This window comes from Eretmochelys imbricata, chromosome 25 (assembly GCF_965152235.1).
Source record: "Eretmochelys imbricata isolate rEreImb1 chromosome 25, rEreImb1.hap1, whole genome shotgun sequence".
NCBI lineage: Eukaryota > Metazoa > Chordata > Testudines > Cheloniidae > Eretmochelys > Eretmochelys imbricata.
In genome coordinates, this window is record NC_135596.1 from 8,030,078 (window position 1) to 8,049,842 (window position 19,765).

A 19,765-nucleotide genomic window follows, 5' to 3' on the forward strand; every position below is an offset into this window, starting at 1 on the left:
ACTAGAAGAGTTAGTTTCTGTTATGTATCTAGTCAGTTTCAGCCTGGGAGCCTAATGTAAATCTATGGAATTGGCGTTTCCAGTGATTACTGTAGGAGAAGATTTAACTCCTGAAAAACATTTACATAGCACATCTATGAGGGAATTCTGTTTGCACTGGCTGGAGCTTTCAATGGCACCTAAGGCGCCCAACTCATTGATTTTCTGTGGATATTGGGTACCTGCCTCTCAGCCATTAGGTTCTGGGTGCCATTTTCACACGTGCCTATGTGACTTAGGAGCAACGACTAAGGTTTTAAAAAGTGACTAGTCATTTTGGGCTATCCCAGCTATCCCACGCTCTGAAAAATCAGGCCCCTTTATGGCATCTATAGTTGCATTCCCAAAAATCAGTCACTCCTAGATGCTGGAATGAGTGGGTGTTGCCACAACTCCTGGCTTGAAGGAGTAATAACAACTCAAACACATGGTCTCCACCTTCAGCATCTTCTCTATAAAAATTGTTCCCACACCACTGCAGTCACTTTTGAGCATCTTGACCAAAAGTCTCACGCGAGGGAATGGACCAGGTGCTCCTAACACTCAGGCGCTTCTGAAAATCCCATGCTTTGTAACTAATGTTTTACAAAACTCAGAGTGCTGTGTTTAAACTACCCTTTAGGATGCCTTAAAAACAAACAAAATCATAGAATCATAGGGTTGGAAGGGACCTCAGGAGGTCATCTAGTCCAACCCCTGCTCAAAGCAGGACCAAGCCCCAACTAAATCATCCCAGCCAGGGCTTTGTCAAGCCGGACCTTAAAAACCTCTAAGGAAGGAGATTCCACCACCTCCCTAGGGAACCCATTCCAGGGCTTCACCACTCCCCTAGTGAAAAAGTTTTTCCTAATATCCAACCTAAACCTCCCCCACTGTAACTTGAGACCATTACTCCTTGTTCTGTCATCTGCTACCCCTGAGAACAGTCTAGATCCATCCTCTTTGAAACCCCCTTTCAGGTAGTTGAAAGCAGCTATCAAATCCCCCCTCATTCTTCTCTTCTGTAGACTAAACAATCCCAGTTCCCTCAGCCTTTCCTCATAAGGCATGTGTTCCAGTCCCCTAATCATTTTTGTTGCCCTCCACTGGACTCCAAAACAAGCTAGACTGGACCAGTTCCAAGGAAATCTAAGCAGTTGGATGCACAGAATTTCTAACCTGCCAAAGTCTAAATGTGTCCCTGCATCTCAACTTCTAAGCTGTGAGACAAACAAACAAAAAACGCAGAATTGCTTTTAAAAATGAGCAGGAGAGGACTATGAAAGTGACGATGTCCATCTTGGGAGTAGGAGATCCTTTGGCTTTTTGGAAGAGCGGGATAAAAGGGGGTGAATTTTCCACCACCTCCTTTTTCAAAACACAGCATCTGCAGTCATCAGGCTAGTTTGGGGATGCTAGACCTATGAATGGTCAGGTGAAAATCCCTCCTAGATGGTTGAGAGCACAATGTTACTGCCAGGGAAGGTATTTTCCTCAAGATGTGCACTAAGGCAGAGATTCACCCCTGCATAAAGCTGCAGCATGATGCCTCTGTTCCACATAACCAGGACTTAAGTGATGCATTGATCTTCTGCTAGGGGCCTGCGCAGGGGTGAATTTCACCCTTAGTGATGACCATGATCCCCACTTCAAACTGACCTAGAGCAGTTTGTAGCTTTGCTTAGTAATTGACTGATTTACAAGGATAAACCCAATGAGCAGAACTCATGCAACCCTGAAAAGTAACTCTGCACTTTTCTCCAAACAAGACGCTCCTCTGTCTAACAGCAAAAATGATGTGAACTTGGAAGGGAGAAGGAGCGGAACAATTATGGGGTTGAAACAAGAACAAGTTGAAAATTACTTAGACAAGTTAGATGTCTTCAAGTTACCAGGGCCTGGTGAAATACATCCTCGAATACTCAAGGAGCTGACTGAGGAGATATCTGAGCCATTAGCGATTATCTTCTAAAAGTCATGGAAGACGGGAGAGAATCCAGTGGACAGGAAAAGGGCAAATCTAGTGCCCATCTATAAAAAGGGGAATAAGGACAATCCGGGGAATTACAGACCAGGCATCTTAACTTCTGTACCTGGAAAGATAATGGAGCAAATAATCAATTTGCAAACACGTAGAAGACAGTAAGGTGATAAGTAACAGTCAGCATGGATTTGTCAAGAACAAATCTTGTCAAACCAACCTGATAGCTTTCTTTGACAGGGTAACAAGCCTTGTGGATGGGGGAAAGTGGTAGATGTGGTATAACTTGACTTTAGTAAGGCTTCTGATACTGTTTCGCATGACCTTCTCATAAACAAACTAGGGAAATACAGGCTAGATTGTGCTACTATAAGGTGGGTGTATAACTGGTTGGAAAACCATTCTCAGAGAGTAGTTATCAGTGGTTCACAGTCTGGCTGGAAGGGCATAACGAGTGGGGTCCCGCAGGGATCGATTCTGGGTCTGGTTCTGTTCAATATCTTCATCAATGATTTAGATAATGGCACAGAGAGTACACTCAAAAAGTTTGCGGATGATACCAAGCTGGGAGGGGTTGCAAGTACTTTGGAGGATAGGATTAAAATACAAAATGATCTGGACAAATAGGAGAAATGGTCTGAAAGAAACAGGATGAAATTCAAATAAGGAAAATACAAAGTTCTCTACTCAGGAAGGAACAATCAGTTGCACACATAAAAATGGGAAATGACGGCCTAAGAAGGAGTACTGTGGAAAGAGATCTGGGGGTCATAGTAGATGACAGGCTAAATATGAGTGTAACACTTGCAAAAAAAGCAAATGTCATTGTGGGGTGTATTAGCAGGAGCGTTATAAGTAAGACACGAGAAGTAATTCTTCCGCTCTACTGCATGCTGATAAGGCCTCAACTGGAGTACTGTGTCCACTTCTGTGCGCCACATTTCAGGAAAGATGCGGATAAATTGGAGAAAATCTAGAGAAAAGCAACAAAAACGATGAAAGGTCTAGAAAACATGACCTATGAGGGAAGATTGAAAAAATGGGTTTGTTTAGTCTAGAGAAGAGAAGACTGAGGGGGGACATAACAGTTTTCACGTGCTTAAAAGGTTGTTACAAGGAAGAGGGAGAAAACTTGTTCTCCTTAACCTCTCAGGATAGGGCAAGAAGCAATGGGCTTAAATTGCTGCAAGGGCGGTTTAGGTCGGACATTAGGGAAAACTTCCTGTCAGGGTGGTTAAGCACTGGAATAAATTGTGTTGTGGGGGGTTGTGGAATCTCCGTCATTGGAGATTTTAACGAGCTGGTTAGACAGACACCTGTCAGGGATGGTCTAGATAATACTTAGTCCTGCCATGCGGGCAGGGGACTGGACCTTTCGAGGTCCCTTCCAGTCCTATGATTCTATGTCTGGTGAGAGAGATGACCAGTGATGCTGGCAGCTGTTTTAGTGCTTATATCTGGGGAGTTTCCAGAATGCCATGCAGCTCCTGAGCTGCAAGGGACAAGGAAGACACATTCTGCAATTTGATGCACGTTGGGAAGAGAAGGAGACTTAGGCCAGGTCTACACTAAAAGGTGAGGTTGACTCAGCTACATCTCTCAGGGGTGGGAAAACCAGAAGGAATAGCTGCTCAGCTCCGTAGAAACCAGAGACGGGGCCCAGCCACACCCCAGCTCTGCTGAACGTAAATTACACACCTAAAGGGGGCCGAACGACTGAAAAACACCTTGACAATTTCAAACCTTTTCTGAAGCAGGAGTAATCTGGCCTCTGGGACATTTAACCATGGCGGTTTTTCACTGGTTGCCAAATTTGGGGTCAGGAAGGAACTTCCCCACAGCCTTGGTGTTTTCTTATCTTTCTTTAGGCTGAGGTGTGTCTGGCTCACATGATCAATTTCCCATAACTGCAACTGGGGAGCAGGGGATGGTAGTGAAGGGGAGAAAAGGGGCCTCGCCTTTTCTCTCCTCTCTGCTGTAATTAGAGATGGGGCTCAAGCCATAAAGTCTGGATCCAGATTTCAAACCCCATCCCCCAAGGGTGGGGGAGTTTGGATCCAGGACTTTGGTTTGCAGCATAAGGAGCACGTCCGTTTGCAGACTTTGGATCTGGCCCTGCCCTTGGTTTGAATTAAAAAACAAGGGGGCGGGTGAATGGACCTGGGCTTATCTCTAGTTTAACCCAGTGGCACACCCTAGTTTTACAAGCAGTGTGACTGCCAAGGGCTTGGATGTTGGTTTTTTGCTCAAACTGGCTGGTGTAGTGTGTGCTCGTGAATAGAGATACAGGAGGGCAGGCAGGCAGAGCAGGTTTCACCTCTTCTCTAGTGGTGTGCAGTGCACTCTTCCTCTCCGGGAACAACCTAACCAGCTTCTCTCCCTTGGCAGAGGGAGCCCCAAAATGCCGAGCATATTCACCTACCTCACCTCCGAAGTCGACTGGTGCGAAGGCAACTTTGAGCACTCTGAGGTCATCGCGGAGTACTACAACACGGTGAGTGTGAGCAGCCAGGGGGGCAAGGACTCACTGCGGACTGCTGTGCTGTGACTGTGAAACTCACACACATCCCTGGGGCAGCTGAAAACAGCAACTGTGGGGCAAATGCTGTGTATAATCGAGGGAAGAGGCAAGCGGAGATGGGAGAGGCCAGGCAGGTCTGAGAAGTGGGCTTGTGCTTTGGCTGTCTCCAGGCACCCCTCTGCTTTGAATATCAGTGTTTTGGGAGAGTGGGGATGGAAAGAAGGTGCTAAACGCCAGGTAAATCATGGGATATTTATTGCTGATGAAAGTGAGGTTCTGACAGCGTCAGCTGGAGTTGGGGATCCTGGCGGTGGGTACGGTGCAGGGTTCCCACTCTGAGAGCTCTGCGAAAATCCTGCTTTTCAGTCCGGCAGTTCTTCTGCCAATTGCTGTATACACCACAGCCAGATTCATGTAATACAGAGAAAAATACATGAGGGGCTGAAACGCACTGCAAGCCAGCTTCTGAACCCACGACTCCAGAAAATGGAATGTTAATGCATTAACAAACCACATCCCCACCGCACTTAAGAACGCAGTCACTGCCAGGCTAGATCAGAGAAGAGGGCCCATCTAATCCAGGGTCCTCTGTCTGACAGTGGCCGGGACCAGCTTTTTCAGGGGAAGGTGCTGCAGTAGGCAGTTATGGCATAACCTGTCCTGGGAATGTTTCCTCTTACCCCCATCCCCAATAGTTAAGAACTGGCTTAAACCCTGAAGCTTGTGGATTTGTATCCCTCCCCAGGCTCTTGTTTAATAACTGTTCTAATTCTGGACGTTCCCATCATCCATGGAGATGGTTCTTCCTTTTGCGATATCTCCCAGTTTTAACAATTCCCTTAACACAGTACTGCAGCTTCCCCCTACCAACCCACCACCAGCGCCTGCATGGCGGAGTGGAACTTCTGGTCGATCGCGGAACCCATGCAATTCACGCAGTTCTCTATGGGTACAGCTACGCTGCAGCTGGGAGCGAGCCTCCCAGCCCTGGCAGACAGACGGGCGCTAGGTCCGCGCAAGCTGGTGGTGGCTCAGGCTAGCCAGCTGCATCTAAACCTGTCTGATCCCCTGGGTCCCAGCTCGGGTGGCTAGCCACTGCCCATCCCACAATGTCCACACTGCGTTTTAGCCCACTAACATGAGCCTGTCTATCCAGGCTGGGAGGCACAATGCCAGCTGCAGAGTAGACATTACCCTGGAGTCCCCCGGACAAATTCCCCCTTAGTGCAAGTGAACACACATCCTACAGATTTCATAGAATCATAGAATCTCAGGGTTGGAAGGGACCTCAGGAGGTCATCTAGTCCAACCCCCTGCTCAAAGCAGGACCAATCCCCAATTTTTGTCCCAGATCCCTAAATGGCCCCCTCAAGGATTGAACTCACAACCCTGGGTTTAAAGAGGTATTGCACCTGCTTACACCAGAGCTGAGTTTGGTCCAGATAGACCACCCCCGTGGTATACATTACCCTGGTCTTACACAACCCAGCAAATGTCATCATCCGTGCAAGTCGCCCTACATTGCCACTGGCACCCACGGTCTGACTGACTAAGGCCTACGCTGCATTTAACTTGCCCGGCAAATGGCGGTGCATCGCTGCTGAGTGGGCCCATATCGGACGGGGGAATAGCAAGCAAGGATACTAACATTTTTTACACTTGGTTTACTCAAGTCAAACACTTAGGCCAGCATTCTCAAATGGGACTAGCAGTTCTCAGTGCCCCAAAGATACCCTACAGCGGCCTGGTATCAGAAAGCGGTGAGCAATCCACCCTCTGAAAACGAAGCTCCGTCTCAAACTCACAAAAATCATGAATCTTGGCCCTATGGTTTTTAGCACCTAAATAAGTTCAAAGGTAAAAATGTCACGAGATGTAGGAGCAGAGTCCCGTTTTCAAAAGAGACTTGGGCTCTTCAGGCCAGATTGTTAAAGATACTAACTAAAGATACTAAAGATGCGGATCAGCCCCAATGGGATTCTCAAAAGGACCTAAGGCCCCGACCCTCAAAGGCATTTAGGAGGAAATCAATGGGAGTTAGATGCTGAAATACCTCTGAGACGGTGGGCGCAAGTCACTTTTGAAAAGGAGACAGGCATTGGAATGCTGAGCCAAGCAATGACTGTAAAAATCCGGGACTGAAGCTCTTAAATCCTATATGTGCGTCTGAAAATGTCGCCTTAAGTGTCTAAATATGGGGTTAGGTGCTTAACTTTCAAATCTGGATGCCTAAAGTTCTGACCTAACCAGGTTTGTCTTATTTCATTCCCACTAGCCAGGCCTCACACACGAGCTTGTCTCTCATAGGATGGAGAACGAGATAAAAGTATTTTTATACCCAGGTGCCCAACTCGTGAGACCAAGAACGAAAATAGATTTTGCAGACAGCATGAACCTTACAGGATTTGTTTTGGTGATTAAGTGGCTAGTTGTGTCCCTTCAGTTTGAACACAGAGCAACTGCACGGAGAGAGAGAGAGATTTTTCTGGTCCTTGGGGGCACCTGATCTCACTCCAGTTGTACACTTATTATGCCCAGAACTTCCAATGAAATCAAGGGACAATAGGAGCCTAAATACTGTGTGGATCTGGGCCTTACTTCTTTGACTGCAGTGGGATCGCACCCCATGAAGGTAATTTTGATCCACACTCAGGCTCAGCTCCCGATTCAAGAAAGCCTCCCTTAAGTGGATGTTGAAGCATGTACTTAAGTCCCAGGGGATGGAAGCAGGTCCCTGGGACTGAAGCATGTTCTGAAGTGCTGTCCTGACTGGGGGGTGGACTTAAGAACATCCATAAGTGCTCTCCTCAATAGGGCTCTTGCCTTCAGGTGTAAGGGCCTGATCCTGCAAGGTGCTGAGCACCCACAGCTATTCTATTACAGTCAGTGGGAGTTAAGAGTACTCAGCACCCCTCAGAGCAGGTCCTCAGCAAGAGAAAAATCAGGACCATAGTCCTGTGATCATCGTACAACAGCTGCGACATGCCCGGAAGGAGAACTCTAATAACAACGGGCAGGCACACCTGCTCACTTAAAGGGGCAGTATAAAAGGGTGCTTTATAGGGTTGCCAGGCATCTGGTTTTCAAACGGGAAGGGACCCTGGTGGCTCCGATCAGCACTGGCTCTGCTCAGCTCCCCGGAAGCGGCCAGCGTGTCTGGTCCCTAGGCGCAGGGGCAATCAGGGAGGTTCTGCATGCTGCCCCGATCCCCAGCGCTGGATCCGCAGCCCCTGACCGCTTCTGGGAGCAGTGCGGAGCCAGGGCAGGCAGGGAGCCTGCCTTAGCCCTGCTGCACTGCTGACCAGGAGCAACCTGAGGTAAGCACCGCCTGGCCAGAGCCCGCACCCCAACCCCTTGCCCCAGGTCAGAATCCCCTCCAGCACCTTAACTTCCTCCCAGACCCCGCATCCCCACTGGTACCCCAACCCCCTGCCCCAGGTCAGAACCCCCTCCCACATCCTAACTCCCTCCCAGACCCTGCACCCTGAACCCCCTACCCTAGGTCAGAATGTCCTCCTGCACCCTAACTCCCTCCCAGACCCCACACCTCCTCCTGCACCCTAACCCCCTGCCCCAGCCCTGAGCCCCCTCCAACACCCAAACTCCCTCCTGGAAACCGCCCCCGCACTCCAAATCCCTCAGCCCCAGCCCGGAGCACCTTCATGCACCCCAAACCCCTCATCCCCAGCCCCACCCCAGAGCCCAACCCCAGCCAGAGTCTGCACCCCCTCCCGCACTCAACCCTCTGCCCCAGCCAGAAGCCCCCTCCTGCACCCTGAACCCCTCATTTATGGCCCCACCCCAGAGCCTGCACCCCCAGCCGGAGACCTCACCCCCTCCCACACCCCAAGCTGCTGCCCCAGCCCAGTGAAAGTGAGTGAAGGTGGGAGAGAGCGAGAGACGGAGGGAGGGAGGCTGGAGTGAGTTGGGGCAGGGGCTTGGAGAAGGGGCGGAGCCTCAGGGAAGGCAGGGCAGGGCCAGCATGTTCAGTTTTGTGCAATTAGAAAGTTGGCAACCCTAGTCTTCTGTGCCAGTCAGCTCTTAACCAAGCAGCCCTTCTCCTCGCCAGCTCAGCCTTCTTCAGCTCTCTCTAATCAGCAGGCGAACCCCATCTTCCACGCTCAAGGTCCCTCAGGGTCTCCTACAGGGCCCTTCGGCTGACTCTAAACAGCTTCTTCTAGCAGCATCTTTCTCTTCCTTTCCCTTTATGAGGCCCAGATGCTTTCCCTTAAACCAGGTAATTACTCAGAGGTGCACTGGACCCCGCCCCCCCCCAAAAAATGACCCGTCATTGGCAGGCAGAAACAATCCTCACCGCACCTTCCAGTTGCTTTCAGCAGTTTACCAGCATTAGCTTATTAGTCTTTTCCAGGTGCAGCTTTATCTAGCAACTCTCTGCCCCAGTCCCTAGAAGACACGAAGGGCTGGGTTGGCACCTAGCAATGTGCACTGAGGATGGGGCCCCAGGAGCAGAGTCAGCTGCTCCCGGCTTGCTCCATGGGGGAAGTCAGCTATCCCAGCTCTTCTTGTGGCACAGCTGACTTCCTCCTCTGCGCTGGCCAGTGCGTTGGGGTTGGGGTTAGATTCAGGGCTCGATCCACTCTTCCTCTATCTGCAAGGGAGCTGACAGTAGCAGCCCCACGGTGGTGGTTCTCCCAGCTGCACTTTGACCTGTAACGGTGAACGACCCCCGCAGGGGAGAGTAGAGTGGTATCTTATACACCCAACTCCCCTGAGCAGATATGTCAACCAGCTCACAAGTGAGCCTTAGATAAGGTGTTTGACAGCACTGGCTGGGGATCAGATGAGACATTGATCGGCACCTTTGTCCTTCCTCTCCTCCCACCTTTCCCCCTCAGTCTGTTTATACCCCTTACTGGTAGGGCCAAGTTGTAGGCAGATCGTATCCTCTTTGAGGCAGACCCTCAGCTGGGTCGAACTATGATAATTTGCATGAAAATCTGCCCCTTTTGTTTTCACTGTGAGGTGCACAATACAGCAGTGGGTGCTTTCAAATGAATAAATAATACGACGCGTTCTGTATGCATCGGCACTTTATACAAATCTTTTGGGCTTTATCTCTCATGCATGGCCTGGGGCCAGATCCTTGTCTGGATATTTATCAGTGTTGACTTCAGTGGAGCTATGCCCAATTAGTTACACCAGCTGAGGATATGGCCCTCCCTATTGGTGGCTGCAGCTGCAGCTTTAAATCAGCAGAACTTTCAATGAAGGCTCCTTCTCAAAACGATCCTGGGTGGCATCTAAAAAGTTATATTCTTACCATCCGCTGTGGTTTGCTGCTACGGAATAACTTCATGCAAGACTGTGTTGTTCCATCCCATGTCTTAGATCAAGTCCTTTTTAAAACGTTATATAAAAATTAGATACAAAAGATAAGGCTACATATAAATTAAATCGACAGTTAAATATGTAATCAATGAATTATAGTTATGATTGCACTGTAATTCAGTAGCAGAAGTGTAATAATTCATAGTAGCTAAGTGAAAATTCTCCAGCCATTGCTGCCCTATTATTATTTATTATTAGTTATATCTTGTAGCGCCTTGGAGCCCCAACCACGGACCCATAACCCCATCGTGCTAGGCGATGTACAGACAAAAGCTAACAAGCTGCCCCAAACAGCTTGCAATCTGTACCAGACAAGAGGAACCCGGTGGATACAGACAGATGGCAGAGCGCAAGGAAATAGTGAGCTTAGAGACAGATATTGTTAGGGTGCTAACAATCCCTTGTATATTTCCCTTCACTTCCATCTCAACACCTTTTTGCATGTGTCCCCTTGTGCCTCCTTGGCTCTGGTTCTCATGGAGCCCATCATCTTCCTTCACGCACCTCGTGATCCATGAAACCTAGGAGCACAAGTTTCTCCTCAGGCGTTAACAGAAACGGAACCAGCAAGCTACATAAGGTACAGCGTTCGATCAATTGCATCCTATCCCCATTCCAGCAGTATCAACCCCATCTTTGCTGGAAAGACTTTAGGCTCAGAGAGATCCAGGTCTGGGCCACACAGTTGTCCTGATACAACTAAAGTGGTGATTCACTGGAGACAAACTGCCAGTTTTCAAGCAGCTTTAATGGGCTCATAAACAGGGAGGCTAGATAAGGAAGCAGGAAGCAGGTTTGTCTTTTGACTTCATTCATTGTAATAGGATTCTAATGTCCACCTGCACAGGAGCCTAATGGGGTGTTGGAATTTACCACTCTCAGTAACTTCCCTCTCAGGCTTCCACGGGCCAGCTTGAAGGTTTTGGATCTTTTCCTGCTGATCTGGGCCCAAGTCATGTTGTTGGTCAGGGCTGGAGAGATATTGGCCAGATCCTAACTCAATGGGAGTTAGGTGCATAAATACCTATGGGAATCTGGGCCATTGAGAGAATAGAGGGTCAGCAGAGAACTCCCCGTACTCAAAGAAGAAAAACCATGTAAATCTGAAAGGGAAATCACTCAGAGTGGTATATTCCAACACCGCTGTGGTGCAGCTCTCTTTAGGTGAATGGGCTCCTTAGTACAAACGGTTACACCATCAGCATCTAGGAGGAACTTCAAGGATTCTCCCTGACACTGTCAAGCCCTGTGTAGCCTGTCTCCTCTGAGCCTTGGATAATATTCTCCCCTTGTCCCACCAACACACTACCAGTGATAACTAGGATCTAACTTGGTAACTCTATATCCAAGTCATATAGAGAGAGGGAAGTTGGAGTATTTTATGGTTTTATCCTTCAAGCAGCTTGCAACGTTACATTACTTTATTTATTAAAATCCAGAACTTGAACACACAAGAACAAAAAACAGAGAGAGAGAAAGCAAACTGCTCCTTAGACAGAGAGGCAGAAGTCACCCCACCTTGTTCTAGGCTGACTCTTTGCAGACAGATTGCTGAAATGTAGACTGCACACCTCTTTACAGAGCCCTCTGGCCTGCAAGCAGGACCAGGAAACCCTGAGAATGTAAAGTGGTAGCATATAATTTTAACACAGTTTTCAATACATCACAGTAACTAGCTTGGGTACTTCCAGGACTTGTCCCACTGGGGAAAAGCAAAACTAATTTTCCCTAGGGCTAGTTTGCTTTGTCCTTTGTTCAGGTTTGGGTTTGATTCTCCATTACCCTGCACCTGGTGCTGTCATTTTCACCAGGACAAAATGAATGTAAACTTGCCACCAGATCGGAGTGGTAGCACCTTATACCCACTTTGCAATGGAAACAACTGCGCAAAAAGGAAAGGAGGACTTGTGGCACCTTAGAGACTAACACATTTATTTGAGCATTAAGCTTTCGTGAGCTACAGCTCAGCATCCGATGAAGTGAGCTGCAGCTCAAGAAAGCTTATGACCAAATAAATTTGTTAGTCTCTAAGGTGCCACAAGGACTCCTCATTGTTTTTGCTGATACAGACTAACAGGGCTACAACTCTGAAACCAGTCTGCTTTGTCTTTCCTATTAAGCTTTCCTCCTGTGACTGGCTTTCTTCCATTGTGGTTTGTTGCTAGTCATTCATTTTCTTTAGAATTTTAGTGGTACTTGCTGTGATCAGCCCCTTAGCTGCGGGCAGGCAATGATTATTTCAGTTACACCAGCTGTCAATTATTCTTCTGTCTGAGAAATATCCTAGACCAACGCAGGTGCAATGGTAACTTTTAGATAGCTACAGCTACTTTCCTAAATCCATCTCTAGTCTCTGCTTTGCAAACACATCTATGAAAATAATGTTCCTAACTAGTCTAATGTTGGCCTCCTAGCCAGACACAAAATAAGCCCAAGCCCAGAACGGCCCGCAATCATGATTAAAACTGAACCCAATGGGTACAGTTTTCTCAGGACCCATTTTTGCTTCCTTATCTCATCTTATATTATTTCTATGATTTGTGTGAAGTCACACAGTAAGTCTTTGACAAAGCCAGGAATAGAAGAATCCAAGGTCTCTGTTCTCCCAAGTCTGAGCTCAGATTACATCATCACATATTATTAATAATGATTAATGAAAATCAATCATTAATGGTAAATTATCATTCTAAATGCAGTACAAGTACATAGCAGTAAATCAATATTTCCAAGACAACAGGACAGCTGTAAACTCACATAGGCCGGTAACATAAGAACGGCCAGACCAAAGGTCCATCTAGCCCAGTATGGTCAATGCCAGGTGTTTCAGAGGGAATGAACAGAACAGGGAATCACCAAGTGATCCATCCCCTGTCACCTATTCCCAGCTTCTGGCAAATATAAATAAGTGGGAATTAGATACAGATAAATATATAAATGGAGAAACTCAATAAATCAATTAGAAGTTTGTGACTGACCAGCCCCTCTGGTATCCGCCTGTATTTAGGGCCTAATCCTGCACCCACTGAAGCCAACGAAAGATTTTCAATTGATTTCAATGGGAGCAAGACTGGGCCCAAAGATTGTGGGAAACTCAGGGTAAGGAATTTGGGCCAGATCTTTAAGGGGATTCAGGCACCTAAATCTGAATATAGGCACCTAGTGGGATTTTCAAAAGGTGCACCGCTCCCGTGGCTCCTTGTACAGCACCATGCACATTGTTAAGGCTTAGAGTCTGATTCCACCAAGCACTTAAGCCAATTGTTCCATCAAGTGGGTTTACTCCCCTGAATCTCTAAGAGAAAAGGGTATGGAAAGTTTACGCAGCCAGACGCATTATCAGAAGAATCTCCACCCGGCTGATGGTGGGGAAGAGAAGCCTGTTTTGCTTTTCATGCTTGAAACTGAACTGATCTGGATCAAACTTTTTTGGTTGTTTGTTTTAAATTGCCTCCAGGCTCAGACCCAGCATGGAAAATTTCAGCACAAAAAAGGAACTTGTTTGGGAAGTTATTAGCAGCTAGAAAGAGGGGTTAGAATTGAAGTTGGAATTCAGGCTTAACTAGATAGCATAATGCCTCTCACACTGGCTATTATACCCAGTGCTTTAACCAGCTGGCCCGGCAGTTGTCTGCCAACAAACGGCTGTGGCAGATAACCCATGGCTAGGATACACTGTGCTGAGGGCTACATTCTGCTCCCAGCCCCACTGGGGCTTCTCCCGCAGCAGCAGCTACACGAGCGTGCTGGGCCGCTGGTCAGGGCACTGTCAGGATCGCACGGGTAGAACCAACAGCAGTGGAGTGTGTCCACACTAGTCAGCTTCCTCCAGATGAGCTTCTGCCCCGCACGCGGGATTCTAATCCACCACTGCAGTCCCATTGCACTCTGGGTAGCTGTTTTATTGGTAGATAGCATGGTCTAGTGGGTACAGCATTGGCCTGGGAATCAAGAAACATGGGCTCTATTCCTGGCTCTGCCACGGACTTTATGCAAATCACTTCCCCTTCTGCCTCATGTCCATCTAGGTCAGGGGTCTCAAACTCAAATGACCACGAGGGCCACATGAGGACTAGTACATTGGCCTGAGGGCCGCACCACTGACCACCCCTGCCTCCCCGGCTGCCCTGGCGTCTCCCTCACTCCACCCCTTCAGTGAAGCCCTGCTCCACCTCTTCCCACCCCTTCCCTGCCCCCATTCCAACTCCTTCCCTGAAATCCCCACCCCCCAACTCCGCGCCCTCCCTGTCCCCAGGGAGTGCAGGAGGGGTGCAGGGTGTGGCAGGGGGCTCAGGGCAGGGGGTTGGGGTGCAGGAGGGGTGTGGGGCACAGCAGGGGGCTGGGGTGCAGGTGGGGTGTGGGGTGTGGCAGGGGGCTCAGGGCAGGGGGTTGGGATGCAGGAGGGGTGAGGGGTGTGGCAGGGGGCTGGGGTGCAGGAGGGGTGTGGGGTGTGGCAGGGGGCTCAGGGCAGGGGGGTTGGGGTGCAGGAGAGGTGTGGGGTGTGGCAGGGGGCTCAGGGCAGGGGGTTGGGGTGCAGGAGGGGTGCAGCAGGGTGCTCAGGGCAAGGGGTTCGGCTGCAGGAGGGGTTCGGGGGTGCCGCAAGGAGCTGGTGGGTGGCAGAAAATAACCCCGCGTGCCGTGTGTTTGGGACCCCTGATCTAGGTTGCAAACTGTTTGGGGCAGAGATTGTCTCATGAGGTGTCTGTGCAGTTCCCAGCACAATGGGGCCCTGATCTCCGTTGGAGCCTCTCTCTGCTATTGCGTTTTTATTAATAATGATCCCACAGTTCTATGAAGCGGCAGCTTGTGGGACACTTCAAAAAGCCTTCTGCAATTCCAAGTGGACTGTGAGTGTCAAACTTCCCTCACTTCTTGGGAACGACCACCGTTTCTGTGGCATTTTCTCAAAATATAGGCACGGCTGAGTGGCCCAGTCATCTTTGTCTCTCAGCGGAGGCATTATCTAATGAAGCCATCTGGTGACATCTGAATTACCATAAGTGTCTGCTCAGTACATGCTAAATCTGGTCGGCTTGGTTCTCTGATTCTAAGTCTATGCTGCAGGCTGGCGCGGCATTTTCCAGCTCAGGTGGCCACACACATGCTAACTTTGACCGAGTCGGGACGCTTGAAATAGCCGTGTAGCTGCAACAGCACAGGCTAGCTGCCTAAGTACTTACCCTGACAACAGTCCCATCTAACTCATGCTGCCTCCCGGGTCGCCGCAAATACAGCGCTATTTTTAGTACGCTGCTTTGATCAGAGCTAGTGCGTGTACATCTACCTGGGCTGGGAATTACACCTCCAGCTCCACTGTAGCCATGCCCTCTGATCATGGCTTCTTGTTGCTAATGCAGAGGATCCCATGGATGGGGAGTGGATGGGTGTCAGGCAGAACCGTCAAGCTAGTCTCTCAGCCTACCCTTCATCAGCTTGCTTCATCGGTATTTGCTTCTACTGTTAGTAGCTGAAGCCTTGAAGGCCCTAGGGTGTCAGGTAAATCTAGGTCCTGGAACTTGTGAGCAATAATCATTGATTATGCTCACATAATTATTCTCAACCACTCAGGTACAGCATGGTGAGAAAGTCTCTTTGCCTTCTGGACGAGACCGGTTCTCTACCAATCACAGATGTCGTGGTTTGTTCTCCACCCCACCTGGCCAAATCCTGCTCCCCGTTATAGAGCTGGGTGAAATATTTTCAGCAAATAGTAAATTTGCAGAAAAGTGCATGGGGGTGTATGTGTCTAATTTGGGTTGAATTTGGCACAGAGTTTCAGCTGAAAAAAAAATGAGAAAAAATTTTGGGGAAATGTCAAAACAATGTTCCTTTTTGACAGTTTCCAAATGAACAGTTTGGGCACTTGGTTTCCCATCAACATTTTAAACACTGCAGTCAACACAAATGAAATTCTTTTTTTCATTTTCTGACTCCAGGAAACCTGAAAACAATCAGTTCTGGTTCCAAGTGAACTCAATCCCGCCCTCGGTTTGGCCACTGAACCAAAAAATCAATTATTCCCTCCACACTCTCAGTTCCACCCGTGTTAATCCAGAGACGAAATGCAGAGCAAGTGAAGATCAGGTTTTTCAGCATCACCCAAGAGAGTTAGATGCTCAACTTTCCACTGGCTTTCAGTGAGAGTCGGGCACCTCCCTCTCTATGGTGCTTTTGAAAATCCCATCCAGCTTGATTAACCCTCGCTGCACTGGGCAGCTGGAAACACGTCAATGTTTTACTTTTCCATGTGGGTCATTGCTCGTTTAGCTCCAGGGATATTATACAATCATGAATGGGAGGGGAGGTGTGCCCAGGAGACTGTCTCGCTATTAAAAGGTGGCCTAAAAGTCGAAGAATGCCTGTGCCTGAAGGAAAATTCTTTTGGATCACTGATAATGTCCCTTGAACCTGTTTCTTGAGCTTTTGCCATTTTGCTCTTGCAATGCAAGACAGATTCAGAGTCGGATTATGATATGATACAGTGTCTGAAACGGGCCCAGGCTGATACTACTGGGTGGGTGTGCCTGGCAGTGGGACAAAGGTTGATTGGTATGTACAGTCCCGCTCTGCTGGTGACGGTTAGAGCATGAGATGGATTCCAAAGGAGTGGCTTGGAGATACCATCTGCTGAACGACCGGTTTCAGTCTGACTAGAATCTAGGGCAAAGAACAGCCTGGTAGTTCTTGCTGCCTCTTCTGGTATTTTCCCTAGAGGGAGATCCCCTTTCTGTGGAAATGAATTTAGTGCCAGTGAACAGCACTGACCTAAGCCATGTACAGTGCAGGCAGCTTCTTTGGAAAAATCTTCCACACCTGCACCTCTAGCCTGATCTGCAGCATGCCCCGTTACACCAGTCCAGGGCCACCTCGCACCGCCCTGCTATTGCTCAGTCCTCCCTGGAAGCATCTCTGCTATCCCAGTCCAGGTTTGCTCCTAAACTGAGACCGAGAATCTTGCCAAATGATGTGACCTGGACAAATGGGGACCTATAACTCTGACTCACTCTCCTCAAGAGCTAAACCTGTATGTGAACCCAAGAGATGGAAAGTCAATGAACTGACTCACTCTTAGAGGTGAATTCCTGTTGCCATCCCTTTAGCAGCTTGGAGGAGGTCAGCTGCTACCTTCTAATTTTCCAAGGGTTCACGGCTGAGGGGTATGGGCTGACATTATGGCCAACAATATTATAGTGCCTCAGCATCTAGCTGCCAAGCTTAACTGCCCTGATTTCAGCTAGTCTGATATTTCTTGATTCTCATTTGCACAGTTCCCAGCCTAGCATCCTCCTGTACACTATACCTTTCCACTAATCTCGGCTCTTGCTGTGCTTCACAGACTGTATTTTTTGGGAAATCGTGTTGAGATCAGATATTAAGGACACTGTCGCAATGCACGATGAGGCAATCTGTGTGGGCAACCTTAAACATCTATGTTTCCGGTCTGCTGAGTGTTTGATTGAGCAACCAGCGCTAATTCCTTCCGCTAACTCCTGTAATCTGCACTCTGCCATCCTTTCTGTGCACACTTTCTCTTCACTTGTCCTTTGTAATCCCTGTTTGTTCTCCAGGAGCCTCTTTTACCTGGTTTTCAGGAATGTTTTTACAGCCTGTTTGTGATTTTTACATCTTTGGTATGTTTTCTCTGCCTTTCTTGAACAGTTTGTCACTGATCTCATCAGTGGGACTAGTATTTCCTCTTGCGTCTGTTGTGTCACAACCTGAAGATATGAAGGGTAAGGCTGCGCCGATTCTAGTTTTGGTTAATTGCCCAGTCCAGGGTGCAAATGCTGCAGGAATTAGTGCTAAATGACAACAACAGGCAGATCTCCTTGGCCTGAAAATTCCTGTAAATAAAAGCATCAACTGGTTTCATGAAAGACTTGATGCAATTCAAGATTAATCCGTAGAAGTTAAAGGAGAGCGTCAACATTTGCATCCCAAGTATGCTAGCCTGTGCACCATACCTCTAACAACTTCATTCTAGCCTACAGCCATGTTACCTTGAGCTGAGATCCCTTTGGGTCTCACAAGATAAGCAAAGCCTGATCTTGCAATCAGATTCATGAGATGAATGAGAGTCCAGTCGGATATGAGGGTCCATCTCTGCAGAACTGACTGCAGGATCAGGGCCCAAGTTCGTACCTAGATGGGAGACAAAAGGAGGACCACCTAGGCGAGGCAGGAAGTCATCTTGGTTGTTCATCATCTGGCTTTCTTCCCTCTGGTTCAGTACTTAACAGATGCATCCCAAAGGTGCTACGTTTCAGATGAAGTTTAACGCCAAGCTCCTGACCCTCGTGGTCTGTAGAGATTTCAGGGCACTTTTCACAAGAATCAGGATGTTAGCTCTGGTGTCCTTGCTACATTTCACCTCTTTCAATTCCTCTTGCAATTTCAACTGGATAAAAGATTCCTCTTGCCCAAAACCACTGTGGGACATTGCTGCACATTGTTAGACAGCTAAAATGTCTTACCCCAGAATTGAGCCAGACTCTCTCCTTTTATTCCCCCTTCAGGCTTGGCACTGGCTACAGGTATAGTGGGGCAGAGCTAGCTTGGCCTATAGGCTCTCTGCTGGTGTGGGCCTCTTTGCCCCATCACACCATCACTGGAGGTTTTTAAGAACAGGTTAAACAACACCTGTAGGGGTCAGTGTGAGTATACTTGATCCCACCTCAGAGCAGGGGGCTGGACTAGATGACCTCGCAAAGTGCCTTCCAACCCTACATTTCTGTGATTCTAAACATATTAAAACATGCTAATTACTGTAATAACATGTAATTGTTACAAAGTGCTTTGAAGATGGGACTGGGAAGAGTCATCCTGTCACATTAATTTTACAAGTATGATTAACGGATGTTTATTTCTTCATGGGATCACTGCTGTACTGAATAGCTGCCACCTCTCTCCCTACCCTCCGCCCTAGAGAGCTTCCCAAGTAACACACCATTACTCTGGCCCCAGTCTAATCCCTACCCCATCTATCTTCCTGCTCTTGCCCCATCCCACCCCACCCACACCCCTTGCAAATGCTAGTTCTTCCCCATCCTGGTTTACTGGCCTCTTTATGCAAAGCTCCTCATTCCCAGTCAATACCACCCAGATTCCCTTGTGTGTTCAGGGCTAGCTGGACAGAGCTGGTGGTACTAGAGGAGTTTGGGGAAGGAGTCAGGGGAGGAGAGAGAGACAGAGTGGGTGGGTGAACACTTGCATTTTGGTGGCTATGCTTGAGTAAAGAAGCCAGTTTAACCTCACTGGGCCAGACTCACTCCTGACATGTCTCCATTGACTTGCATGGAATTACACCAGGAATCTGGCCCGAGGACTGGCTTGCTGACTTCAGTCAGAAAGAATACAGCAGTACCCTCCTCCCCAGGAGTCATTCTACACCCATGTTCACCCCTGCTTTTTGACTGACCCCTTCGCCGCTTGCACCTTTAACAACCCCTCACTCTCATACTGTGCTTTTCACTGGAGGTAGGTATCCATTTTATAGAGGGGGAAACTGAGGCATGGAAAGGTGAAGTGACTTGCCCGAGCTGACACAGGTCCTTTGCCCTTGAAGCTGAATGTGTGTGTTGCTTTGTTGTTTTTCAGATCAGCAATGTGAGTTTCTTCCTCCTTTTCCCCATCTTGCTGTACCTGAACCACCAATATGTCCAACAGCGCCCCCTGTCTGCCTATAGCATCTCCTTCATGTTCCTATTAATAGGTATGTTTCAGGGTTATTAAAAGGCCTAACATAACCCCCACTGCCTTCAGCTTTCCAAAGGACCAGACTGTGGAGCGAGATTCTGTTCTGTGCTACTCTCCTGAGAGATGCTGAAGAAAGGACACAACCCGGGAGGAGCCAAAGATAGCTTTAGGCCCCTAGGGCATGTCTACACTGCAGCGAT

The 19,765-nt window shown here is 48.4% G+C and overlaps 1 protein-coding gene across 1 annotated transcript in view; it reads left to right on the top strand.

Moving 5' to 3' along the window:
• The first annotated feature begins 4,400 nt into the window (after window positions 1-4,400).
• Window positions 4,401-19,765, top strand: part of ACER1 (alkaline ceramidase 1) — a 29,271-nt gene continuing 13,906 nt past the window's right edge. Inside the window, exons 1-2 of the mRNA XM_077805462.1 lie at window positions 4,401-4,493; window positions 19,467-19,581. Of these exons, the coding sequence (XP_077661588.1) occupies window positions 4,401-4,493; window positions 19,467-19,581 (208 nt within the window). The remainder of the gene's footprint in view (window positions 4,494-19,466; window positions 19,582-19,765) is intronic.